The 27,745-nt window shown below is 37.1% G+C and overlaps 3 protein-coding genes across 3 annotated transcripts; 1 reads left to right on the top strand and 2 right to left on the bottom strand.

Moving 5' to 3' along the window:
• Positions 1–1,300: 1,300 nt before the first annotated feature.
• Positions 1,301–2,048, top strand: LOC120191775. Its single transcript, XM_039194695.1, has one exon. It carries the CDS (start codon positions 1,350–1,352, stop codon positions 2,031–2,033), a length of 684 nt encoding a protein of 227 aa, XP_039050626.1. The 5' UTR covers positions 1,301–1,349; the 3' UTR covers positions 2,034–2,048.
• Positions 2,049–3,179: 1,131 nt separating this feature from the next.
• On the bottom strand, positions 3,180–4,371 carry LOC120191859 (UPF0496 protein At3g49070-like). The gene has a single exon (XM_039194747.1). The coding sequence runs from the start codon at positions 4,369–4,371 to the stop codon at positions 3,211–3,213; it is 1,161 nt and encodes a 386-aa protein (XP_039050678.1). The 3' UTR covers positions 3,180–3,210.
• Positions 4,372–25,018: 20,647 nt separating this feature from the next.
• Positions 25,019–26,165, bottom strand: LOC120191689 (cytochrome P450 714C2-like). The gene is made up of 3 exons (XM_039194602.1): positions 25,877–26,165; positions 25,560–25,789; positions 25,019–25,306 (listed from the first exon to the last, which is right to left on the bottom strand). Exons 1-3 carry the CDS (start codon positions 26,163–26,165, stop codon positions 25,019–25,021), a joined length of 807 nt encoding a protein of 268 aa, XP_039050533.1.
• Between the last annotated feature and the right edge of the window lie 1,580 nt (positions 26,166–27,745).

The following is a 27,745-nucleotide window of genomic DNA, read 5'->3' as shown; positions in this document are numbered from 1 at the left end:
CCGAAACTTTGACCGCTTCACCTCCTCACGCGCCGCCGCCGACGGAGACAAGGAGGACACTGGCAGACTCGGAACGGCACAAGGAACACGATGGTGTGGGAGGTGTCGAAAACAGATGGTCGGATCGTTCGTGAATCGACGAAAAACCAACTGAAATCGAGTTAATACCGACGATACTTCTGACTGAAATTAACGACGAACGACGACGATTCATGACGAAAGGTTTGAGGGGTTTTGTTCATCGGTCGACAACGAACACGATGATGGTTTCGGTTCGTCAAACGGACGTTGAACGGTGAGTAGATCGGAGTTGAAAGTGGGTTGGCCGGTGGAGGAAAATGAAGCATTTTCTACAGAAAACAATAGGGGAAGAGAACTTATAATTCTCTCCTAAAGGAAAATGACTAAATTATTAGTTTAGTCACTAAATTTCTTACACTTCTTAAAATGGTTTGGCAACTTTGTAATTTTACATTTTAATCCGTAATTTCTTCCAAAATACCAATTAAATCCATCACTTTATAATTTCTTAAATTTTAGCCCCTTAATTGGGGTGTGACAGAAACCATTGGTCAAAGGGTCACATTGAGTTTGTTTTCTAAGTTTGATGGCAACATTGGGTGCAAAAAAATGATGAGGGCCACATTGGTTTTTTTTAAAGTACGAAGGCTCACGTACCCTTTTGCTTAAAAAATCAAATAAGTCTATGAACTTAAAAAGAACCAATTTGACCCTCGAAATGAATAAAAATAATAATTTAACCTATTTATCATGTTATTAGCCACATCATCAGTCATTGTGTACCATCACATCAACATTGTAAACCACCAAGGTAATATTATAGACCACCACAACAACATTGTAACAATCAACTACAGAAACAGTTAGTAAAAGAGTAACATTAGGTTATTTTTCTAAATTTGATGATCACATTGAATAAAAAATAATTTGAGTTTCACATTATTTTTTTAATGTATAATAACCTCGTGTACTTTTTTAACAAAAAATTAATATCTAAGGAATATAATTTACACTCATTTTACTATTAAACCTAACCTTCTAAATGTTAATGTTTCCATTTCCAAGCCAATCCTCCACGGCTGCCACTTGTCCTCATTCACCAACTCAACCTTCCATTGCCAATTCCTATCCTCTCCTCTCCCCTTACATTATATTACTCTCCACGGCTACTTTCCCTTGAAGTTTCTCTATTACTCTCCGATTGCTACTTTTCCTGGAAAATTTCTCACTTGCCTTCTTTTCTAGAGAAAGAAGAAAAGAAGAGAGAAAATAAACAAACTCCCAATTCGGCTGTGTTACTGTTATTCATAACAACTGAGAAAAAAGAAATGTCAGGAGGGGTTGGTCCAACACGCAATGATATTAGCCTACCAAATGAAGGAATTCAAGGCCATGAAAAATCACCCAAACCTGCAAATCCAGTCAAGACCGGATTTCTCACCCTCCGGCAACTCAATTGTCTAGCTGTTATGATCATCCTCGCCGCAAGCGGCAAGGTTAGCCGCGAGGACTTGGCCTTTGTGGTTTTCTCCATCGTCTACATGTACTTTCTTCTCAAAGTTGCCTTCCCACGGAACGTGCCTCCAAAAGATTCCGTGATTTTCGACCTACGAAACAAGATTCTTCCCTTGTACCTGACGGCCGGCGCCATCATCGGGCTTTATCTTCCCATGGCTTACATCATTCACGGGATTCTGGAAAGCGATACCCAAGGGACGAAAGCAGCGGCGCCGCATGTTTTTCTTTTGACTAGTCAAGTTTTCATGGAAGGGGTAGCGTTTTCAAACAGGCTTTCGATTCCGATTCGGGTTTTTGTTCCGGTGTTTTACAATTCCAGGAGGATTTTCACGCTGGTGGACTGGATGAGATCCGAGTTTTCAAAGGAGGACAATGAGCATGTAATATCTGGGAACAGAGTTTACGTTGGGAGAGTGCTTGCTTTGGCTAATATGGCGTTTTGGTGCTTCTATCTATTAGAGTTTACTCTGAATCAGTTCGGTTTGTGTTCGTGATCGGTTCATATTAGATTTCCTAGCCTATAAATATCAATCATATCGAATTTAGTTATAGTGGTCTCGTTTTGCAGTAATATTACCAATACAATGCTCCTCTTCAGCTTCTCCTGAAGATTTTTCAACTGTTTCATTGGAGTTTCCCCTACTAAACCCATTCACGAAAACTTTCTAAATCTTCTATTACTCCATTTCTCTCTGCCACCAAGTCATTTGGATACCCCGACATGATTCTATTGGATACAAATGACTTGCTTTCGAGACAGCGTGCAACATTTCCGCCACTCAAAAGAGTTTATATGATCAACTACGGTTTCATCACTTCTAGGTCCTTTCGTTGGGTTAGCGAACTGTTAGAGTTGCGTGATCCAAATTTTTTTCGATTGAATCCCAGATGATTAAGAAGGAATTCACTTAAATTAAAAGTTCAATCTGTATAGAATTCAACTGTCTTCTTTTTGTGCGTTGATGAAGTATAAAAGCTATGTTTTAGTAGATTTCTTTTATGCAATTTTCTTGTGTAAATAGTTACTAGGGTCTTTTTTGTACATCTATAAGGATGAAAATATATAATTATCAAATCTTAATTATAACAACAATATACTTGGTCTGCAAATTCTATGGATTTTGTATTATTTTAGTTTAAATTAAATTGTCATAAAACTTTGAATTTGTATAAATATTTTATAACTAATGTGGATGTTGTATTTTATTTAACTCGTATTGTTTCAGATTTCAAATTTAATATGAATCATCACATTTTAATTCATACTTCATTTCAAATCAAATAAATCAATTCAAATGATCAAGTTGATATCGGATTCATCAAATCTAAACTTAAAAAACAAAATTGTTCAAATGGGGAGTGGTTTCAACCAATTGGATAGTTTTTTTTAGGAAATGACCCAAAAATGGGATGGATGAGTCCTACAATCCCAGATCGCCACATGTTGAAGCTATCAAGTAGGTGGGGGTTTGGTTTTTTATCCAAAATTATTAATAAACTTCATAAATGATAAAGAACCCTATGGTACCAAAATTCCATTGGCCATATATATATTCTAATTAACGCAATTATTTTTTAAATACCATACATGAATTAATTAAATTGAGCTTAATGATTTAGGTTAATCCCAAGCATGATGGGTTAATTTATTTATATGATTCATGTTAAAGATCAGATCGGAGCAGATTTCCGGATCGAAAGTGGACCCGGATTCAGAATTTCTCTAACAACAAGGTTTCTGGCCCGATTTATGGTCATGAAACACAAATACAAATGCTCCTCTAATTCATCAAGTTGTTGGGTAAAGTTAGCATCATTCTTCTTCAGCTGGCGCGCCACTTCTCCGCCGGGTTGAAGCCGATCTTCTCGACCCGCAAGCCAGAGCTTCACCATAGCACAAATGTCCTCAAGCTCATCGTTCAGCCGAGCCACGAGTCGACTTATGGTATCCAGGTCTCTATTCAATATATAAGTCCCCTTAGCCGCTGCGTCGAGCTGAGCCGACTCCCTTCCAAGTCTTCTGGCCGAAGCCAGCTCAAGCGAAACTGCTATAAGACCCGGCGCAGCCACAAGCAATGCTAGAGCATGCGATGCAACTATTATAGTTAATGAAGCTGTTAATGCCACTAGAAATATGCCCGACCCGTGCTCTAAACCGGTTACTATCTGGAGCTTAGATCGAGCCTTGTCGCGGCTAGACTCGAGCCGTTTAAGCAATTCACAACAACCTGCTTGAATTAACGGAACTTTACTCGAAGAGGGAGATGTTGATTTAAATGGGTTAGGAGAATTGGTGAATTCAATTAAACGGGTCAGGATACCCGACAATTGATTCCCGTCCGAGAATGGAGCGATCTCAAGGGTCTGAAACGAGGCCCTAAAAGAACGGTACCTGACACGTGTACTATCGATATCTTTTAGTAAGAGGCCACATACGAGAGAAGCATCGGCGGTTTGGGAAAAATAGTCGGATAAAAGAGTACGGGTTTTAGGTTGGGTTTGGGTCAAAGTAAGGATCCGAGTGACCGAGGCTTGGTCCGGATCCAAAAGATGCTCAGCGAAGAGCCGATAAGAGGGAAGTCGAGCCGCAGTGGTGGAATCGATCGGGCTGATAGACGTGGAGAAATCTAAATGGGACAATGCAAGCACGCGTGTCCAAAATTCATTGTACGACTCGGTCCGTAACGCATTGGCATATTCTTCACGTACATCGATGCTATTCGGGATGAATGCAGAGCTGGCATGGGACGCTGCAAAACAACAATAAATAAGTTCAGTTAAGAGGTAGCACGAGATGCTGTGAAACAACAACAACAAATGTAAAATTCTCATAGTAATACATCGAAGAAACGTCCTCAGTCTTGCACTAATCCTTTTCTTCATAATCTTTCTTCAAATGTTGACAGAAATTCAGGGGAGATTGTCAAAAGAATGAGGAGGAGGTTGAAGAAGGCAGTTTATAAGACAAGGTCCATTAGTTCTGCTTATAATGCAAGAAAAAGGGGATAGATAATGTGCATAATATAATAATATAAACGTCTTTAGTTTTATTTGGAAGTCAAGAATGCTCCCAAAATCTTATGCTTTCAAGGCAGATAAAGTAAGTAGCTAATTGCTTCTGTTGTGATCATAGTTGGATGTAAATGCTTGTTTGAAGGATAAAACATATGGATGTTCATAATTGAAAACAATGTGTCGTTTTAGGGAAATGAAGAATTCACCAATCACTGATGTTTTGGTACACTTGTAATACAAGGCACAAAAATGTAGATTTCTTTGTCTTTTATTCAAACTTCACAAAGGAGGCATCGTTTCTCTTAGGGAACATGTAGAGAGACGAAAGCAAATACTTCTGAGGGATGAACGATTGATTCATTCGATTAATTAATTTTTCATTTACAAAAATTTTATTAGGAAAGCATCAACTGATCCGCATTTAGTCATGCTGGTGCGTTGGTCTCCGCTTTAGTTATATTCTATACCTAATATATCTAACATATCATGATACATGCATAGGAAGGGTAAAGTTAATTATTTTGGAAAGTTATTTTTTAAAGTTGGAACATCTATTTTCGAATGAGATTCAAATATTTCTGTTTCGATATGTCTTCTTACAATATGATCATCTCTTAGTTATCTTTCTACTACATCTTAAAATGCCTCAATTGAAAAGCTCAAGATATACTTGTTTTAGCGGAGACAATATAATTAGAAAATTTCATACGGATTAAATATGAAAATTTTAAACAATTATGATTATTTTAATATTTTATTTATTATTTATAATTAAATTCAGTCTAAGACTCCTAATTACGTATTTTAAGATTATATTTATCTTTTATTTTTATATGATATTTAGATAATTTAGGATATAAGTTAAATTAACCCTCAATGTTAAGGTTTCTCTATGCATTTTGGCACGTTGTTCTTTGCCGTTTATGGCACGCCTTTGAGTTTGATATCAGTTTTCTAGTTTTACTAGTGTTTTGTGTTTCTTGAGTCAATCGATTCTAGTTTGGTATTCATGGGTGATATGGAACAAGATTTGGAGGGCCTCAATATCTAGGAGTGGAGGAGGAGGAAGCTCTCATCGTCGATCAATCTGGCAATTCGTCACAGATCTTTTTCGAAAATTGTTTTGTTAGAAGATTTCTACATTTAGTATGATGAATTTTCAAACAATACAGACAACTTCAACACATTTTTGACATTATATGTAAGGTATCTCTATTACTGAATTAGGTGAAAGTAGATATTTGTTCCGTTAGTATCATGAGGTGGATATAAATATCCAATGTGTTGGTTCTGCATATGTTAAAAATGATAGATTAAATGTGTTTCAATTGGCATATGTTGGTTCTGCATCGATTAAAAAAGAGGGACAATATAATGTTGGTGCCACTTAATAGTGAGGATTTTTGGGTTCTCGTCAGTGACTTGCTAGTGCGATTTATATCTGAGCAAGTCACAAAGTAGTTGGGGTATTTTGTTGAATATGATGCCACTGCAGTTACGTCGGGTTATAGAGGAAGCATCAAGATTTGAGTGAGCATTGATGTTCGAAAGCCACTGAAAGGGGGAAAAAGTTAGTTATGTCGAATGTTTTTTTTGCCTGTGTAGTGTTCCAATACGAGAAGTTGAAATTGTTCAACTTTCTTTGCGATAAACTTGGACAAAGTTGGCCTCTATTACATATATTTTCACTTCATTTTATTTGAAACTGAATTAGAATGTACATGTTTCGCTTTTTTTCCATTTAACTAAGAAGATGATCGGTTCAACAGCAACTCAGGTAGTTTCTTTGTTTGTGGAAAATATTCCTAAGGCATTTCATTGGAAGGGTCTACGATTTTTATTTGCTAGGTATGGGAATGTTGTGGGTGCGTTCATTGCAAATAAGTTAAGCAGAAAAGGTAAGCGTTTTGGTTTTGATAGGTTTGGTAGCAAGGTAGAGGCAGAACGTTGTTTGGAGAAGCTGAATGGTTTTGTTCTCAATGATTGCAAATTGTCGGTTCAGTTTGAAAAGTCTAGAGAATCATCAAGAATGGGAGGTAGTAAAGATGCTGATAGGGTGATAAGGCCATGGGGAGGTTGCTCTCAAGCAGAAACATCTAAGGAGGCCTCTCTAAGGAATTTGAATCAAGAGAAGGATCAATTTGGAAATTTTCAGGCTAAAAATAAAGAAGGGGGAAGATTGATCAGAAATGAGGTGAGTTCAATGAAGCGTATTAAAGGCTTTGTAGAGAAGGAGGTCTTGTTGAAATTGAAAAAATGTCTGGTGGACAGGATGTCAACGGTTTGTAGCATGAGAGAGATTAGTTTTCGCTTGCAGAAATGGGGATTGGAGAGCATCAAAGTTCAACGTAGGAAAATTATTTCTATTAAGCTTTGAAGATGATGAATTGTTCTTGATGTTAGAAGACTTGAACTGGTCATATCTCAAAGAAATCTTCTCGAAGGTTGAGTTATGGTCAGAATCGTTGGTTAATTTAGAGAGGGCGACCTGGATTAAGATCTCGGGTGTTCTATTACATTGTTGGAATCATATTACACTTAAAAGGGTGGCGGATTTATGGGGAAATTTTGAATCTTTAGGTGAGAATACAAACCATTCCATAGATTGTGAGAACGTAACAATTTTGATTACTACAAACCTATATAAGAGGATCGATGAAACAGTGGAGATAGAAATTGGAAACAATATTCACTTGGTTCGAGTTTTGGAGATCGGCATTCCAGATGATGTTGGAACTACGACTCAATGGGGTATCAAACAAAAATTGAAGAGAGGTTCGAATGATCATAAGGAGGCTTTCCATATGAGTTCAACGGAAGAGGATAACTCTGGTGCGTCTTCGGCTAAGTTTGAGAGAACTGAAGAGGTGAGGGTTGCTGAATTAATTGCGTGTTGCTTTGGGAACGAATTCATTAGAAATGATGACACTCAATTACACGAGAAATCATGCCATCTGAATGAATCAGAATTGAGTGGTGGAGGTAATATTTTGGCGGTTCATGATCATTCTCAGAATGATGGGCTTTTTAGAGTTGATGTTAATGGAGTTGAAGGTTCAACAGGGAAGGTTATTGCTTCACTTGAGGAGCACGTTGATATCAATCGAGATGCTGGCAAGAATGTCGAGAGTAGTGCTTTGAATAATGGAGATGATGGTTTCCATATGGGTAGCGATTCTGATTCTCCAGCAACTAATGTAGACCACAATCATTTGCGGAGGACTCTCAAGGACTTTAAGGGTCGGGGAGATTTTGTGACTGATGATTTGGTCAATTCTTTTCCAAAAATTGAGCACTTGAGAAAAAACAAAAAATCGAAAAAGTATGGATCTCTTCTGAAAATACAAAATCAAGTTTTATTTGTTCCAAGCAGAAGAAAAAGGGATCAAGCACTTAAGAAGCTCAAATTGAAGATAGATGATTTAGACTCCTCAGAGTTATCATGAAGGTCATTATCTGATTCAGATTTAAAAGGTAGATGGTTGGCTGCATTTAAAGAAGCTGAGAAAACTTTGGAGTTGGGTGAAAGGCTTGGTATCCAATTTTCCGGTGAGAAGCAGGAAGTGGTGAAGGAAGTAGCTTTGTTAGTAATGAATTAAAGGTGCACTGATTCATGTTAGGTTCTGGCGGCAGTTAGTAATGTTATGTTTGATTATTTTCTATAGGTTTGTTAGGCGTTTTGAGAAGGGATCAAAGTTTTTGTTTTGTTGTTTGTTTTTGTAGGAGTTTAGAGTTTGATTGTGCTGGTTGTTATGGCCATTCCATATTGTCTTTTGCTAGTTGTATATTGGCTTGTTTGAGGGAGTTGTTTACCCTTTTTGCTTTGCTTGGTTTTGTTGGTCATTGACGTGTTTCCCGAAGAGTATTTCTAATTGTTCTTCCTGAAATTTGTAACTTGTTTGGATGATCAAGTAGTGCAATGGTTGGTTCATGCCTTGTAATCGTAATAGAAAGACGCATTGCTTTGCGCTTGATGGGGTGCGCAGAACCGATTGCTTTTGGGTTATTTTGTTGGAAGTTTGGTTGCTGTTGATTTGGACGGCCTCTACGGTGTTGGAGTTTTCGTTAGCTGCTCTGCTTGTTTTGTTGGCTTTCTCTTTGTCGGTTAGGTCGTTAACCAATCTATTTCTAGGTATAGTCTGGAGCGTAATTGTCGAAGCATGCAGTCGTTCCCTGTTCTTCTTTTAGATGATGTTAGCTTTTCTTGTTTCAGCCCGATTTTGTCTGTTCTGGTTTCTAGAGATGATGTTTGTGTTAAGTCTTTAAAGTGTCGGTTGAAGGTGATGTTGTTGCACTAAGTCTGTTGGGTGTTATAACGTTGCACTGCTCCCAACCTTACCTTTGGTAAGGGGCTTCAGATATTGAAGGGGCATCTTCGTATGTATTGTGTTTTGTTTCGTTTCTATCGTTTGGAGTTGTATTTTTCTCCTACTCAAGCGTGCTCTTTTCCTCCACTTAAGTTTAGGGAGGTTTTTAACGAGACTCTTGACTAAGGATTTATTTAATAAAAAAAATTCTTCTGCCGTGCAAAAAAAAAAACTTGGACAAAGTGAGAGTTATTGCCCAATGTGTGTCCTATAGAAAAAAAGATCTCGTTTTGCAGTGGGATGTTTCAATATGAGGGCCACCAAGAAAAATACGAGTTGCTACTAGCCTATGGCTGCGTAATGACACTATAAACGATGGATCAAGTCATGTTCATAATGGGGAGATAATTGTGGACGCTCTTGGCTGGTTCGGTTATGGGGAGGAAAACTTAGTCTTCGACTAAGTAAGATATTATGTAACACTCCAATTTAGGGGCTAAAATTAAGAAATTTTAAAGTGGTGAATTTAATTGGTATTTTTGGAAGAAATTGGGGATTAAATTATAAAATCGTAAAGTTGGCATACCATTTTAAGAAGTACAGGAAGTTCAGTGACTAAACTCATAATTTAGCCATTTTCCTTTATGAGAGAATTTATAACCCCCTTCCCGTGCTGCAGAATGTATTTTTCCAGTTTTTCTCTTCCGTTGACCCAACTTCCAACTCCGATCTACTCGCCGTCCGACCTCCAAACGACGAGCCGAAACCACCATCGTGTTCGTTGTCAATCGAGGAACAAAACCCCTCAAACCTTTCGTCATGAATCATCGCCGTTCGTCGTGAATTTCAGTCGGAAGTATCGTCGGTAATAACTCGGTTTTAGTTGGTTTTTCATCGATTCACGACGATCGGGTCATCCGTTTACGACACCTCCCGCACCATCGTGTTCGTTGCATCGTTCCGAGTTTGCCGGTGTCATCCTTGGTCTCCGTCGACGGCGACGCGTGAGGAGGTGAAGCGGTCAAAGTTTCTGATTTGTTGAAATCGAGCTCTCCGCCGTTCAAAATTGTGAATCGAGCTTTGTAAGTATCTCGAAATCGCTCAAAATAATTTTTAGAAATTTTTCCAGGATTTTATCACTGTTCACACGCCCCCACGCGCCGCCACTGCGCGTGGGGAAGGAAAAAGTGACCGGTTTGACCGGTTTTGGAACTATTTTGACCGGTTTGACCGGTCATAACCCGACTCGACCCGTTGACCGTTGACCCGTTGACTGTTGACCGATGTTGACCACTGTTGACCAAAACTTTGACCGGCTTTGACCGGGCATTAAACGACCTTTGACTTCGACCGAGTATACCTATCCTGACATTTTTCGACGTTCCAAATTCGATTCCGCTGTCCGTTTTTCAAAATTCGAACCCGAAGGCCTCGAAATTGCCGGTCAAACCTGTTGACTTCGATTTTGACCGAAAATTCCAAATTTCTGAAAAGTCATATTTTATGCTTTCGACGTCCTGAATCCGAATCCGAAGTCCGTTTCGCCAAATTCGAACCCGGTAAGCCGTCATTCACTGATTTATCACCCGATTTGATCAGTTTATCGTAATTAAGCTCCGTTTCTGATATAATTTATGTTGATATGTATCTGAGGAATTATTGGAAGTTGAATTGAAGATCAAAGGCGTTCGAATGGAATTTTTATGGTCAATCAGTATTGCACAGAAATCGAGGTAATACTTTACCACCTCTTTATGCTTTATGGAACATGTTGATGTTGATAAATGCATGAACAAGATAATGTTGGTCACTTTTGTGGAGTTGAATAATTTATACACTCGATATGATGTGGTAGAAATTATGTAACTGATTACGGATCGAATGACAAATATAAGAGATTGAGGAATTGTTAGATTAAATTACAAGTTTGTGATTAGTGATAAAGAAATCAGCCCTGTATATGCAACTTATAATTTATTTCATCAAAGGTTAAATGTTAAAGGTACTTGGATGAGAAATTATGAGAACACCCCGATAGGGTAAAATTACAAAAATACCCTTATGTTATAAAAAGATAAGATTTGAATATGGAAGTTAGATAAAAGGATTTTACAGACATATTGATCTGATAAAAATATTGATGTGCATAGAAATGTTAGTTTTATTTGGAAATTATGGATAACCGGTTTTAATCTTACGAGAGTTTGTGAAGGATACTAGAAGTATGTTAAGAGAACCGTTTCAAGATCAGAGAGTGTTCAAGAAAGCAATTAATCATAGGATCTCTAAATTATACTATTTTCGTTAAGAGCTAATATCGAAATTATCTGGTTAAGAAATTACGGAAATGCCCTTAAGAGGTAGAATAGTCTAAGTTGACTTTGAATGAGAAAATACTTAGGGGATTCGTACTTAACTCGATTAAGTACGGATTTAATTGTTAAGATCCTGACTTAGTACAGGAAAATTCCTGATATTCCGTTTGTAAAATCTGAGAAGGCACTTGACCCGGAAATATCCGAGTTATGAGTAAATACCTGAAGAACAATTTGTCGGGGTTTGTTCTGTTGTCAAAATTGTTCGAAATGACTGAAATAAATGATAAGATTGAATTTAATAGTAAGATCAGACAGAATGAAATGATTAAAGTACACTGAATTTGTACAATGACCAAAATACCCCTGTAATAGAAATGACCCAAGAATACCACCAAGCTCAAGAATGATTGGATATCCTCGAGCTCTGAAATGAATGGAACAAAACTGAATACCAAAATTACCAAAATACCCTTATGGCCTATAATAAGTAAATGTCTTGGATTAATTAAGGAATCCAAATAAGCATAGGTGTTGGACTACCTTTAAAAGTTATGGAACATAACTTAAGTGAGTCGATCAACCTTAATAATATGTCAGTACCTGAATGATATAGATATTACTTGAATGCATGTTCGTCTACTCAAGTTTAGCTCAATGATAATTTTGGAAGTATTCAGCTCAACTAAACTCTAGATTGCATTCGGTACTAAGAATTGAATATTTGTTAGACAAATCAACCACGAAGACCAAACTGAACTGAACGGGAGTACAATATGTATCTGGAATTCAGAAACGTCCGGAATTACTCTGGAAAATCCCGAAGTAACTGGAATAGACTTGAATGCTAAATGAACTCTTCCAATAGTGATTCTAAATTCCAACATTCTATCCACATACTGAATAACTGTGTTTCTCTGCCTGATACAATACCTCTAAATAATACCTATAAACTCTGGTGTGTTCCCTAATTACATGAATATTTTATCTGATTTTCGATTTGAATTCTGATCTGATACTTGACATGGATTCTGATATGATATCTGACATGGATTCTGATCTGATACTTGAATTATGTTTTGATTTTTGATATATCCGTTTACTGACGGAACATGTTTTATTTGGGGGTATTGTTGGAGGTTACTATATATGCAGGTTCCTCGGCTTTATGCTCGGGGCCTTACTTGGTGTGTTGGTGGGTGTATGGTTCTGGGGAACCTACACATTATGGTGTGTTGGTGGGTGTATGGTTCTGGGAAACCTACACATTAAGGTGTGTTCGGTTGGAGGGATTACTATGGTTTTTGATAAATGTTTTATGGGAGGGTGTTGTTGGAGGAAGTTATCGTTACCGTTTCTGCAGGCTCCTCTGCTTTGTGCTCAGGGCCTTACTTGGTGTGTTGGTGGTGTATGGTTATGGGGAACCTACACATTATTGTGTGTTTGGTTGGATGGATTAATATGGTTTTTGAATAAAAATATGTTTTGAATTGCCACTGTTTTAAAAGAAAAGATATGTATCTTTTCACAGGTTTTGCGGGAACACACTAGATAACCTATTCTGATCTCCTGAACTCAGTCATCCGAAATATTTCTCTGAACTGAAAGCTCATTGTCCGTTACCACCTGAAATATCAGTAGGATCCCTGCTCAGCATAAAAATATGTAAATGTTCGGAAACAATAAGGAAATAAATATTTATCTGTATCTGCACGTTCATCAGCATCATCTGGTAGTTCTGTATTACTGAGCTTTCCAAAGCTCACTCTATTACTCACCTTTTCAGGTTAAAAGAATTGTACCAGTGCATCTATCGACTTCAGTAAGGGAGTTCGTCCGGCGTTGTTGCAGAGTATGGTACATGTGATTAGGGGGCATGTAATTGTATTTTGATTTATATACGTGTTTGGAAATCTGTTTTATTTTTAAATAGCGAAAACTGATTTTATAAGTTTACTTGTTCTGATAAAAAGTTTTAAATTTTCCGCTATTTTTACAGTGGGTCGCTCCAGTGGCCCTAATGTGACTACCCGGATCGGATCGGGCTACCCTTATCGGTCTGTGGGGGTTACATATTACAAATGAATCTATTGTTCAAAAGGGGTCGGATGTGCTAATGGTCTAAGAATATAACCCTTTGGCTAATTAGGAGGGGCGAAGAGGCAAAGAAGTCCCATTAGTTTTGAGTTATGTTGTTGATAATATTGTTGAAAACCTCAGTCAATCGACAAGTCTAAAATTACAGGTCAGTCAAACACAATGAAACTCATATGTTGGAACGTCTAGGGATTGAGGATGCCTAGGATAATTCGTCTTCTCTAACACATGCTGAGAGATGCTAACATATTTGTAGTTTTTTTCCTAGAGACAAAACTACAGAATTCACGTATGGAAAAGGTTTGAAAAATTTATGGCTTTTTACATGGAATTGAAGTTGAGCCATAAGGTCCTAATGGTGGTTTGTGCTTGGCTTGGAAGTTAACGTGTGATGTTTCTTTGAGTTATGTTTTGAGTTCTCATATTGATGTCCTTATTACTCTATGATTTTACGTGACGATGAATTCATTTCTGTAGTGCACTTGAAGAGAATAAAAGAACTAAATCTTGAGATCTTCGACGATGACTGAATGATATTTCAAATGTCACGTGATTGGTGATAGGTGATTTTAATGAGAACATTTTTTTAAGAAGGAAGAAGGGTTAATCCGCAATGAAAGACAAATGAATGCCTCCAGATACATGATTAAGGACTATAGTTTGTTAGACAAAGATACAATGGCATTGATACACGTGGGAGAGAGGTAAAATAACTGATAATAACATAAGGGGCGTTTAGATAATGATTTAGTAAGCACCTCATGGATGCAACTTTTCTCCTATTACTATTTACATCATATTTTGCATGCTTTCTTGGATCATGGTCCGTTGTATTTAAACATTGTGTCTACGTCTAATGCCATACAAGGATGGAATTTCAAATTTGAAGCATTATGATTATAGGGGATCTTGTGAAAAGGTGGTTAAACAATTATGGAATGTCGCTAAGGGTATGGTACCAGACAAATTGAGTTACATTAGTCATGGACCGAAAAAGAGGTTTAAGAGCATGTCTTACCACTCGATTGACAACTTTAAAGCTTCAGAAGAAATTAGTGGATTTATTTGTGTTAACCCCAACATATGAGGTATCGGGAGAGATTGTTGGCACAAGGCTAAAGTTAAATTTGTAAGAGGGTAAATTCGAATTATATTAGGAGAAAAGGGCATGTGCGAATTGGTTGGAAAATGGGAACAATAATACGATTTTTTTCCACCAGTTTGTCTCTTGTGTAAACCGTCGAAATAGAATAGTCTCTATTGAATCTAATGATGGAGGTCGAATTGGTAATGAAATGGGAATGGAAAACTTAGCCCAGAATTATTTCTAGAATCTTTTTACATCCACTGCTTCGACGATTGATGCACAAAATGCATTCCTTCTGGGAAGATTAATTACGAATAACATTATCACAACCTATGAATTGTAGCATTTTTTCGTGAAGAAGAGAGATGGTCGAATGGGTTACTTTGGTTTAAAACTCGACATGAGTAAGACATATAATAGAGTCAAATAAAATTTTATTTGGATAACTATGTCGAAGTTGGGTTTTTCACCTACTGAGATTGACTTTTTGAGGCGTTGTATCTACTCAATGACTTATTCAGTGATCATCAATGGCGTGATAAGCGAAAGTTTGGTGCCTCAATGAGGTCTCTAATAAGGGAACCTTTGAGTCTCTATTTATTTCTAATTTGTAGTGAAGGATTGTTCTCTTTTTTACATAGGGGCAGTTTCTTCTGGTGATTTACAAGGAGTTAAAATTAATAGGTATGCTCCCATGATATTCCACTTTCTCTTTGCAGAATATTGCCTCATTTTCGGAAAGGCAAAGACTTACGAGCCTTCGCAAATCAAAGAAATCTTGAAAATTTATGGTGACAACATAGGTCATGTGATTAATTTAACAAGTCTGAGATTTTCTTCAGTTTAAATGTCATTGATGAGAACATGAGGGATGGTTGACAAATTCTAAAAGTTTTGAACTCCACAAGTACAAAAAATTATATGGGTCTTCCAACAATAGTTGATCGATATAAAAAGACGCTTTATGGTTCTGGTTAACATGGCATGACTAATACTTATTGTCACGGATCGTCAGCCCATGAACGAGCCCAATTCGTTCAAGACTACCTTGGAGTATGATAAGACATAATAATTATTTGAAATTATCTTAGGGAATTTAATTATTTGAAATTATCTTAGGGAATTTAATTATTTGAAATTATCTTCGAGATAATTCCCACAATTATCCCTTGTTTTTAGCTTGTAGATAAATTAGGGCTCTCATCTTGACTGTTGATATAATCTAATCTTAACCGTTGATTGTAGGGGGCTCCAACTATAAAAGGAGGTTCACCCCCATCTCATTTACACACTTCAGATTGAGGAATACAAGTTAGCATTCACTCAAAACTCTCTCTATTTTCTTTGTGCACCCATCTCATTATCTTTCACCATTTTTTTTTTGTTTTCGCAACATTCTAAGCTTTCTTGCTTAGTGAAGGTTTGGGTTGCTTAGTGAAGGTTTAGGTTACTTAGTCGATTTTTGACCTTGAAAACGTTTAAGTCCGCACAAACTTGCTAGCAGCAGTCTAGCTCTGTGACAAGTGGTATCAGAGCTTGTTTTTGATGATTTTTGTTGGTTCGAGATGACACCACAACAAGGCGAGGCGACAGGTTCCAATGGGAATGCAAGTCGCAATGTTGGAAAAAAGAGAGCACCATCAAAAGATGTTCTCATGTCTATTCAAGATAAGGTTACTAGGCTCGAGGTCTCCATTAAGGAAACCAAGGGAGTGTTGGACATGCTGGAGTTCGTAGACCTTGAAAGGCTGGGATCATTGGATCTCGATAAGTTGGAGTCCTTGGAGAGTATCAAGAAGGAGATTCAGGTGACACTCAATGAGTTGGATGAAAAGACGTTTGATCGAGATGATTTATTGGAAACCATGGTGGTGGCTTTAAGGAATGAAGTTGAGGAACTCAAGAGTAAGGGTTCTGACTATGATGTGGAAGGGCTGAAAAGAGAGGTTGAGTTGCTCAAGAATGAGTTACTAGTGTGCAAAGCTGCGTTCGGGAATAGCGTAGCTGCCGTTGCACCAAAAGCCTTGGGCGACATTCCTAAGCCAAACAAGTTCAAAGAGACAAGGTCTGCCCAGGATGTTGAGAATTTTTTTAGGGTTTAGATCAATACTTTACAGCCATGAGCATCACTGAGGATTCCAATAAAATAAGCATCGCTAGCGTTTACTTGTCGGAAGTTGCCATTATGTGGTGGTGACTAGGTGGAACAATGTGGAGCGTGAGAATGCTACCATTGAGACTTGGGCAGAGTTCCAAGCTGAGTTCAAGGAAAATTTCTACCTGGAGTATGTTAAAGAATAGGCGTGGTCTAAGTTGAGGCGTCTCAAGAAGGAAGGGTCATTAAGGGAGCATGTTTGAAAATTTGTCGAACTAAGTCTCCAAGTCATAAGTTTGAGTGAGGAGGATAGTTTCTTCACCTTCATGGATGAGTTGAAGCCATGGACGAAGAATGAGCTAAGGTGATGAGGTCTCAAGGAGCTCTAGATTCCCTTGATAATGGCCGAGTCAATAATTGAGCTTGGTGTCAAGAATGTGGACTCCAAACCAAAGCCAAAGTTCAGAGACAACAATGATGATAGGGACAAGGCGTCCAAGTTTGACAAAGATTCGAGTTGTATTGGAAATCCTTCTAATGGTAAGCACTTGGATAAGAAAGACAAGCAAATTATCCAATATTACAACTGCAAGGGCATTTGGCAAGGGACTATTCACAAAAGAATAAACTCTCGGCCATCAAGGAGAAAGATGGAGAGGAGAGTAAGACTCTTAAGCTTGGCTCCATCCTTAGCACCATGGAGGTCAAGAAGGGTTGAAAAAGAAGGGGTTGATGTTCATTGACATCAACATTGCTGGCCAGAAATTGAGTGCACTAGTGGACACAGGTGACTCAGAGTTGTTCATGTCAGAACAAGTTTTCGAGAAACTTGGTCTTTATTTGGAGAAGACAAGTGGTTCCATCAAAACTGTGAACACCAAAGAAGTTTCGATTACGGGGGATGCAAAGGAAATTAAGTTAACCGTTGGAGGTTGGTTTGGCAGGGAAGCCATCAAGGTGATTCCTCTTGATGACTTCAACTTTGTGCTTGAGTTGAGTTTCTTGGACCGGATCAATGCTTTCCCTATTCCTTTTATCGATTGTTTGTGCATCATGGACCCAAAGCAGCAGTGCATTATTCTAGTGAATCGACCTTCCAGAGTGATAGGGAAGCAGTGGCGGGTTAATGAACATTGCTCTTGTTGAAGAATCAAATCTAGAAAGCTCTAGACTCGATGAAGAACAATAAGGAATGAATAGGGAATGTGGCGGCAATAGCTAGGGTTCTTTAGGGTTTCTTTTAGGTGATGAAAACAAGGTAAGAAACAATATTAAAACAAGATAAACAAAAGATAAAGGAATTGAAAATAAAGTAAAATAATCAAGAAATCAAAATATCTCCCTTATGAAAGTGAACTGTAAAGATGATTGATGACATGGATGGATATGTGGAAAATTATTGGATAATATCCTATCGAGTCATCCTAGTCGCAATGAAAAGGAAAACACGATAATATGGCTCTAACCAACCCTCCTAGTTGCAATGAAAAGGCAAATTGGAGTGTGAAGATTAATCTCCTTCACAAGAACTTGAAAGGACTCAAGGAGAAGAAGCTTCGAAGGCACAAGCCAATCAACACTTACAAAAATGAACTCTCGTTGTATTATTAATCAAAGAATTACAAAGTTGAATGAAGCCTCCTTTATATAGGGGCTGAGTTCTAAAGGTCCTAAATAACTAAGGAATAAAATAATAATAAACTAAACATGTCTTAACTCTAATTCCTAATAAAATAATAACTAAAAATATTGTTTTAACCCAACCTTATTTCCTAATAAAATAATAAATCTGATCCTAAAAGATAATTCATCATCCCATAATAAATTATATTACAAATAATCAATATAAATATTCGTAATATTTACAAAATCCCGTATTAATCCCATATAGGATTTCCTGTATGCACTGTCTTCAGTAAAATGGTCATATGGAGTGGGGGCTAAAGTTTTGGCTATAATTCAATTCTCGAAGGCAATGCGCAAGGAAGAGTCGACCTTCTTGGTTGTCTTGGTGTGTGATGAGCAAGTCACAACCAAGGAAGTTACCGACGTGGTGAGTCATGTTTTGGCAGAATTCAAAGATGTGATGTCTACTTAGTTGCCTCCAAAGAGTGAGGTAGATTACAATATTTAGCTTGTGCAAATACGGAACCAGCTGCCCGAGCCCCTTACGAATGGCTCCGCCCAAGTTAGAGGAGATATGAAAATAGTTGAAGGATCTCCTTGATGATGGATACATCCGACCATCCAAGTCCCCCTATGGTACACCAGTGTTGTTTTAAAAGAAGCATAATGGTTATTTACGGATGTGCATCGATTACCGAGCTTTGAATAAGTTCACTGTAAAGAACAAGTACCCAATTACTCTCATTGTGGACTTGTTTAATCAGTTTGGTGATGCAAGGTGATTCACCAAGTTGTATTTACGATCAGGCTATTACCAAGTCAGGATAGCCGAGGGAGATGAACTGAAGACAGCTTGTGTGACTAGGTATGGTTCCTATGAGTACTTTGTGATGCCCTTTGGCCTCATGAATGCTTCTACCACTTTCTGTACCCTGATGAACAAGGTTTTACAACCATTTTCGGATCGAGTCATTGTAGTTTACCTCAACTACATCGTTATCTATAGCAAGATGTTAGAGGAGCATATTGAACACTTGAGGCAAGTGTTCCTAGTTTTACGATAGAATAAACTCTTTGTTAAAGAAGAGAAATGCTCATTTGCCAAAAAAGAGGTTTATTTCCTTGGCCACATTGTTGGAGGTGGCAAGATTTGGATGAATAGGGACAAAATTTGATCCATTGATGAATAGGATATGCCAACCAAGGTGATGTAGCTAAGGTCATTCTTAGGGTTGGTGTTCGCGTGTTGTGAGTACTATAAATTATACGCAAATAATGTGCAAATATACACAATCGCTCAAGTAATATAATGATGAGTGAGTATCGTCTCCATAGGGATTGGGTGAAATTACAAAAGTCTAACCAAAGAAATGCACTATTCTATCTAAGTATAGTTAGTTTTGATATATACAAATGTCACGGCAATGTAAATGTGTATGCTGGTGGATATGGAGTGATGGTCTGATGGTGTAGCAAATAGAAATGCAATGGCAATGATGGATGTTTAATTTTGAGTATGGTGAAATGTAAAGGCAATGAAAAATGGTAAAAACAGTAAATAAAAAGAGAATAGAATGTAAAGAAAATAATCCTCACATGACAAGCTTCCAAGAGAATGAATGGTAGGGATTGATCTAAGTTTGCTAAACTTATTTCTCAAGTATATTTAAGCTACTTGGTCTTTACTTACTCGACAGAGCTTTCCTAAAGTGTTCAAAAGAACCTAACAGAATAGGATGCCAAGGCATCTGCTCTCACTCAACGATGTTGGCCAGCCTACCCTATTGATAAAGACGCCCTTTTTAGTCGTTGAAATCCTATCCTAGTCTCTTCCGAGATCTAAGGGATTAAGTTATAATATTCCTAGGCCGGTTCAAAGCCCCTTGAAAATACTATAACTCATTGCATATGAGGATCTTATCTTGCATTTCTTCCGAATACTTACAAGTATTTTTATTATAGGATTCTTCCGAATACCTAACTTTCATCTAAGAAATGGACATTTACATGCCTCTTACAAGCCTAGATGGTGAAGCATTCATAAGCAAAGAAAATAAAGAACCAAAATAAACTTAAATATACCATTAAAAATAAAGTTCAAACAACCATTAAATCAACCACCACCAAATAAGTTAGTTCATGGTGGGGTTCAAAATATCCAAACACAAAGTCATGAAAATATTTGTTCCAACAACCCACAAATAAATATAAAATAGCAGCAAAAAGGGAAGTTGAGAAGAAGCCTTCGACGTGCCACCGGAGGTCTCCTCTCGGCCACCGTGAACCACCTAGCTCGCTAGCTCATTTCGGAGCCTAGCTTGTCACTCCTTGGAGCTTTATCAATGGAGGAACATTCCAAAGAAGAAGAAAGGAAAAAGAAAATAAAAATCTGAGTTTTGCTACAGTATGCGTGTGCGTGAATCCTCTCTTCTTCTCTCCCATGAGGTGTCATATATAATAAAAAAATATCTAGGGGTAATGATGATATTGTTGGGTGCAAAATACCCCTCATACCCCTAGAATCACATGTTGAGCGTGAATTTTATCCTCCAAGTGGCAGTTGTCCTCTGGCGGCTCTGGCAGGCAGTTACAGCAGTCCTTCACGTGCAGCGACAGCTGTCTAGTGCCGGCTGTCCTTGTGCAGAAATATCTTTTTTTTCTTTTTATGCGCCAGAAATATCAAGGCATTTCATTTTGCTTTAGCAACGTGTGATGCCGCGGCATTGCTTCCCAAAGAATCCTTTTTCTTGCTTTTCCCTGCACACCACAAACAAACTGCACCTTTCCCTCAAGCAGTACCATTAAGAAATAAAATAACACTACCACCACAAATGCAACTATATGCAACTACATGATCCTAAAATGCCTAAAATGAGCTTTTAAACAAACAATAACTTAAGTGAAAAAGCCTTAAAAGTAGCCTTTTTAGGAAGTTATCAGTTGGCCAACTATTTCCGGAGGTTTGTCAAGGGTTACTCAAAAATCACCACCCCATTGACTAAATTATTGAAGAAAGACAAGACGTGGGATTGGGGCCCGAAGTGTCAAAGTGCCTTTGACGAAATCAAGCTTGCTATGTTAAACGAGCCAGTTTTGGTGTTGCCAGATCAACCAAGCAATTTGAGGTATTCATTGATGCATCCAACGTTGTCATTGGTGGGGTTCTAATGCAAGAAGGGCATATGATTGCTTATGAAACCCGGAAGCTCAATGAGATCGAGATGAGATACACAATCTATGAGAAAGAAATGATTGCAGTTGTACACTGTTTACGTACATATCGATATTATTTGCTTAGATCCAGTTCATGGTGTTTACCGACAATGTTGCCAACATTTACTTCTTAACCCAGAAAAAGTTATCATCAATGCAGGCTCGTTGACAAGAGTTTCTTACCAAGTTTAATTTATCCTTGTAGCACAAACCAAGGAAAGTGAATTCTGTGGCTGATGTCTTAAGCTGAAGGTATGACATGGAGCTTTTAAGTTTACCGACGGGACAGATGCATGAACGCATCAAGGAGGGGTTGTCCCATGATCCGATGGCCCACTTCATTGATTGAGTTTGCCAATGAGGGCAAGACTCCAAAGTTTTGGCTCAATGGAGGCTTGTTGTATGCTCAAGAGAACCACCTCTATGTGCTACAATTTGAAGGATTATGAAAGGAGCTCATGAATGAATGTCATGATTCCAAGTGGGAGGGACATCTGGGGATTCACTATACTTTGGCCTTGATAGCGGAACACTATTATTGGTCGTACATGGGCAATGATGTTGAGGCATATGTGAAGACTTGTCTTGTGTGCCAGCAAGACAAGGTAGAGTAGAAGAGACCAGTTGTTACAACATTTGTCAATCCTCGAAAGACCATGGGAAAGTGTTTCCATGGATTTCCTTATCGGCTTGCCTGTTTCCGATGAATTTTCTAGCATCATGGTCATGATTGATAGATTTTCCAAGTATGGAACGTTATTCCAGCATGCATCCAAAGTATGCCCAGCCGAGGAGGCAACCCATCTATTTCTCAAGTACGTGGTGAAGTACTAGGGTGTCCCAAAGACGATTATCAGTGACCAGGGACACAAGGTTTACTAGGAGGTTCTGGACAGAGTTGTTCAAATTGATGGGGTCAAGCTTGAACTTCTCGACGAGTGTTTATCCATAGACTGATGGGTAAAAAAGAGAGTGAATACAGTCGTAAAGATCTACTTGAGGCATTATGTGAGTGCCACGCAACGTGACTGACCGAAATTGTTGGATATAGCCCAGTTTCTTACAATTTGCTGAGGAGTGAAACGAAAAATCAAATTCCATTTGAGATTGTTACAGGGCAGCAGCCGCTCACACCAAGTTGTGACCGGGCACAAGGGGCCGAATCCAACAGTATACCAATTTGCCAATGAGTGACAAGAACAATATGAATTAGCCCGAGCTTGTTTACACAAGGCCGAGAAGTGAACCAAAAAGTGGGTGGATCGAAAGTGTCGTGACATAAATTTTGAGGTTGACGATCTAGTCCTTGCCAAATTAAGTGGGATCTTGTGCAACCCATACCACAAAGAGATTGTGCGAAGATACGAGGGGCCGTTTAAAATTGTGAAGCGGGTAGGCACTATGGCCTATAGATTGGAGTTACCTTCGACCATCCGAGCTCATCATGTGTTCCATGTGAGTTTGTTGAAATCGTACCATCAAGATGAGGAGGAGCTAGATCGAGGCAAGTCACTCCGAGTTCCAGTTGGTGTAAAGGTCTCTTACGAGAAAGAAGTAGAAGTCATCCACACCGAGGGAGTCTTTCATCGAGTGGGACAACGACCAAGGCATGAATACTTTATTCAATGGAAGGGGCTTCCCGAGAGTGCGGGAAGTTAGGAACCTTCTGAAGCCCTATGACAATTTCGAGATATGATAGACCAATTTCACTTTAGTCGTGCAACGAGGGCGTCACTAGAACTAGTAGGGGAGAATTTCATGGACCACCAGCCCATGATCGAGCCCAATTCTTTCAAAGCTGCCAGAGACTACCTTTACCACATTTTGGGCCTTCCAGAAGACCTAGAAGAGCTAGCCCATCCACCTTGGAGTGTGATAAGGTATGATAATTATTTGAAATTATCTTACAGATAATTCCCACAAGTATTCCTTATTTTTAGCTTGTAGGTAAAGTAGGGCTCTCATCTTGACCCTTGATGTAATCTAATCTTGATTGTTGATTGTAGGGGGCTCCAAATATAAAAGTAAGCTCACCCCCACTTCATTTACACACTTCAGATTAAGGAATACAAGTTAGCATTCACTCAAAACTCTCTCATTTTTCTTTGTGCACCCATCTCATTATCTTTCACCATTTCCTTTGTTTTTGCAACGTTCTAAGCTTTCTTGATTAGTGAAGGTTTGGGTTACTTAGTCGATTTTCGACCTTGAAAACGTCTAAGTCCGCACGAGCTTGCTAGCAGTAATCTAGTCCCGTGACATTATGCATATTAAGTGAATGAATTCAAATTATTATTTAACTGTAAATAATTAAATTTATTAATAAATATACATTTATACATTTTTTATTTTGAAATAGTGATTTTTTTTGTTATAAACCCAGCATAAATAGAATTTGATTTAGGGAATAAAAAAATGAATGGAAATAAATGTAGAAAAAGAAAAGTAAATTTGCGTTATATATGAGGAATAAAAAATTATTCTCTTCTTATTCTAAATTTGGGTGTTCCACTTTTATCCGTCCAATGCAATTAGAATTCATTAGATAAATTGCTTCTACTCAGTGTCGAATCCACAAATTTAATAATAGGGGTCTAAAATTTTAATTTTTTTTTCTTAAAAATAATGGGTATGTAAAAATTGTAATTTTTTCTTTTTTCCTTAACACATTAAGTTAAATTTAACCACATTTCTAAAATAATGGGGATGCACTTAACCCTTATAGAGGCTTAGTACATCCGCCACTACTTCTAGTTTCCATCGTTATCGGTAAGCGGTAGTTTCGTGAAGAAACCTTCCTCCATAAATTAAAATGGCATGGTGTAACAAAAAAAAAACTAATATTTCATCAAATAATCACTATAATCCATATTCTTCCTTTTTAAGTATTTTGACTCTTAACGATTTATTTTAAAGTAAAAAGACTTATATATAGATTGCAATTGTTATTTAACAAATTATTAACATTTTAAAATATGAATTTTTTTTTATCTTAAAATGAAAACTTTCAGAGCCAAAATGTAAATAAAAAATAACAATGGCAAAAGTAACTATTTGATCAAATGTTATGAGATTTTTTATCATAAAAATGAAATTTTAAGGGGCCAAAAATGTTCCAAAAGAAAGAATAAGGGTATAAATGATATTTTAGTAAATGTTTGGACTAATTTTGGTATTATGCCAATTAAAATTGGCTAAATATAATTTTTTATATTGGTTATCCAGCATTAGTCCGTCATAGAAGCACAAAAAAATTCTAGTCACTGTTTAGGCTTTATGGTTCGCCCGTAATAAGTACCATGATCAAGACATGTTAACGAGAAAGGAAGAACTAATTACCTTTTTTTGGTGCACAATGTGGTGATTTCTCCGGTGTCAATTCAAAGTATTCATGGTTCATATCTGCACTCCCCTGTTCGATGGAAACCTTCCACTTTCCCGATTGTAAAAGTGAATTTTGATAACCAACAATCAGTTAGTCTAGTGGGATAAGACACTAGATTCTATAAGTAAAGTCAATGATTCTAATTTGAGTGTTTGTGAATGAAGCAAACTGAATTAGGAGGATTGCCCTTGCCTTTGCAGTATCCGATCTAGATTAGTCGATCAATAAATTGAATACCACTTATTAACTCAAAAATGAATTTTGATACTTGATTCTCACTATCTCAAAATCAAGCATGGTCAGGGGTCATAATTGGTGGTCGTGGTATATGGCTATATATTAACAAAGTTTTCTGGCTTCTAGGTTTTTCTTGAGACAAACCCATTTGCTGAAAGGAACACCCACGTAGCGGTTGGAGTTGAAAAGTGTGATTTGTGCGGCTCTCAATTTTTCATACACTTCACTCCCCATTTGGCTGCTCAAACCGAAGCTCGTCCTCGCAATGATCTTCGCTGCCGTGGTTGTGATTTCTCTTTCCACACCGATTTCGGGTTGACCCGAGCTTACTAGGGTTGCCCACTTGTTCAGCATCATCGTGGTCGGCTCCACCATCAAACTCGCCATAGGCTACATTATCAAAATTAGAATCAATTTTCGTACGCATGGTACACAACGTGATTCAGTAGTATAATTAGAATAATTTTCGTACACGACGTGATTCAGTAGTAAAATTAAATATTATTCTTAAAAATCGTGTTTGAACATTTATATAGAATATACTTTGTTAATAATTAAAAAATATTTTAAACGAATACTATCTTATAATCACCGTAAAATCAAGGAAAAAAAGTATTTTACGAAAGTGGGAAAGAAGAGATACCTTCAAGTTAGATGGGGAGAATGCAGGAGTGATAACATGGCGATGACGAACCCAATCGTCTCCTTCAACCATCAATAATCCACTTCTGAACATAGGCTTCCTATCAAGTTTAAACACCAAGGGTTTTCCCCAGCTCTTCCCCACAACTCCCGAAGATATTTTCTTAAGGAACTCCGGCTCAGCAATATACAAAAATGGTTCAGTCCCCAACCAGTAGATGAAAACTTTTCCTGCAAACCAAACAGAACAAAAAAGTTCGTCACCATCAAATTCAGGGTTTGAAACTTACAAGTATATGAAACCAGGCAAAGACTTACCATGAGTCTTTTGCCACTTTGCAAAATAAGGAAACGCCGATGAGTGTATATCATGGGAAATACTTGAGAATCCAAGTGAAGAATCGTTAACATTCTTACTATTTTTCATCTCTGTAATATTTCCCAGTGGAAAACTAGGAGTTGGACCTCCAAACCCATTCTTCTTAATCCTAAGGTAAGCTCGAATGGGAAGAACCCACCAAGAGAATAACAATCTCAAGAAGAAATAAAGAAGACAAGCCGCCATGGCTAAGCTGAGAAAATCTTGGGATAGCTCCAAGAACTCCATGTATAAAGCTACTTAAGAATAGAGTGTAAGATGAATTTGATTTGATGTTGAATGAAGAGAATGGAATGGGTATTTATAGAAGACGAGGGGGGTAGTTCAACTTCAAGAATGTCGGAGTTTTGACTAATTGATTCACAGGTTTTTTTGTTTGAATTTTTGTTTTTTGTTTTCATCTTTTTCAAGCTTTCTTTTCATACAATATGCGTAATATATTCATATACGATTGCAATAATAAAAAGAAAGATTTTTCTTTTATTAAGTAACGACATTTCACATATATAAATATAAACACGTATTAAGTATAAAATGAAATGAAAAATTTAAATTACTCAAATAGTCATCACACTTTTAGGGTATTTGCATTTGGTCATTGAACTTTTAAAACTTGCAAACAGTCATTGAACTTTTGATTCACTTTTATTATGATCACTATTATCAACTGCCACTAAGAAATAGGGTAAATTGTATGTTTAGTACCTAAACTATTACTTTTTTCCGTTTTGGAACCTTAACTTTTTTTAAAAAAGCATATCTAACATTTAGTTTATGTTTCATTTTGATACTTTGTCGTTAAAAACTTAATGGAATTTTTGTATGTGGCATTTTTTATGGATAAATTATATCATTCATCACTCAACTATCTTCTCACTCCTATTTGGTAACTAAAGTTTAGAAATCTTCTATTTAATTACTCAACTTTCAAATTGTTCTGTTTTAATCACTCTAATTTATTTTATTAGTATTTTTTGTGAGATGATTTTTTATTATTATTTTATTAATATATAATTAAAATTGAAAAAATAAATTTAAAATTATACCCAAACTCAAAAATCACAAAGCCCTCGTATATTAATAAAATAAGTTAGAGTGATTAAAATATGAGTAATTTGAAAGTTAAGTGATTAAATTAAAAAAATAAACTTTAGTGACCAATATAAAAGTGAGAAGATAGTTGGGCGATGAATTGTAACATCTCAAAACAGGGTTGGTGACTAAAAGTTAAATTTTGAAAACTTTGTGCTCAATTTCGAAACAAGTTAAAAGTTCATGGACTTAATTAGAGAATTTTGATGTTGGATTGATTAGCAAAGTTGTAAAGATGGGAGGGTATAATGGTCATTTCATAAAGAAGATTTTTATTTTCCATTATATAGGATATAACAACGTGGAATGAGAGAAAAAAAAAATCTAGAACCTTGCATGTCTTCTTCCTCTGCCGTGAACTTCATTTCCAAAGGTAAGTTCTGAAAATTGGTTAGTTTCTTCAAATTTTTGGTGGTTGGTTTTAAGCATGGGTGTTATACAAGCTTAAAGTGATTTAAACTAAAAGATGGACAAGTTATGGGTGATTTTTAAAAAGGGTTTTTAAGTGAAATTGTGAATAAGAGTTAGTAAATGGGTTTTGAAGTTGAATTTGACTTGACATAAGTTGAAATAAGTAATTCAAAGTGTTAGAAATGAATTTGGAGCATGTTGATTTATTGGCATGATTATTGAATTCAAGTGTACAAGTTAGATATGGGAGGTTAAGATGAGTTAAATAGTTGATTTGAATAAGTGTGGTTGAGTTTAAAAGCTTG

The sequence above is a fragment of the Hibiscus syriacus genome, unplaced genomic scaffold, assembly GCF_006381635.1.
Source record: "Hibiscus syriacus cultivar Baekdansim isolate YM2019G1 unplaced genomic scaffold, ASM638163v2 tig00116971_pilon, whole genome shotgun sequence".
Taxonomy (NCBI): Eukaryota; Viridiplantae; Streptophyta; class Magnoliopsida; order Malvales; family Malvaceae; genus Hibiscus; species Hibiscus syriacus.
Note: the sequence above shows the minus strand (reverse complement) of the source record. Positions and strands in the feature narration are given on the sequence as shown.

What these genes read in the sequence shown, in the direction of transcription:
- LOC120191775 (XM_039194695.1), top strand. Translation starts at nt 1,350, where the DNA reads ATGTCAGGAGGGGTTGGTCCAACACGCAATGATATTAGCCTACCAAAT.
- LOC120191859 (XM_039194747.1), bottom strand. Translation starts at nt 4,371, where the DNA reads ATGAGAATTTTACATTTGTTGTTGTTGTTTCACAGCATCTCGTGCTAC.
- LOC120191689 (XM_039194602.1), bottom strand. Translation starts at nt 26,165, where the DNA reads ATGGAGTTCTTGGAGCTATCCCAAGATTTTCTCAGCTTAGCCATGGCG. An exon ending in AAAGTGGCAAAAGACTCATG is followed by an intron (nt 25,790 to 25,876) that starts GTAAGTCTTTGC and finishes TTTGGTTTGCAG; the next exon opens with GAAAAGTTTTCATCTACTGG. An exon ending in TCTCCCCATCTAACTTGAAG is followed by an intron (nt 25,307 to 25,559) that starts GTATCTCTTCTT and finishes TTGATAATGTAG; the next exon opens with CCTATGGCGAGTTTGATGGT.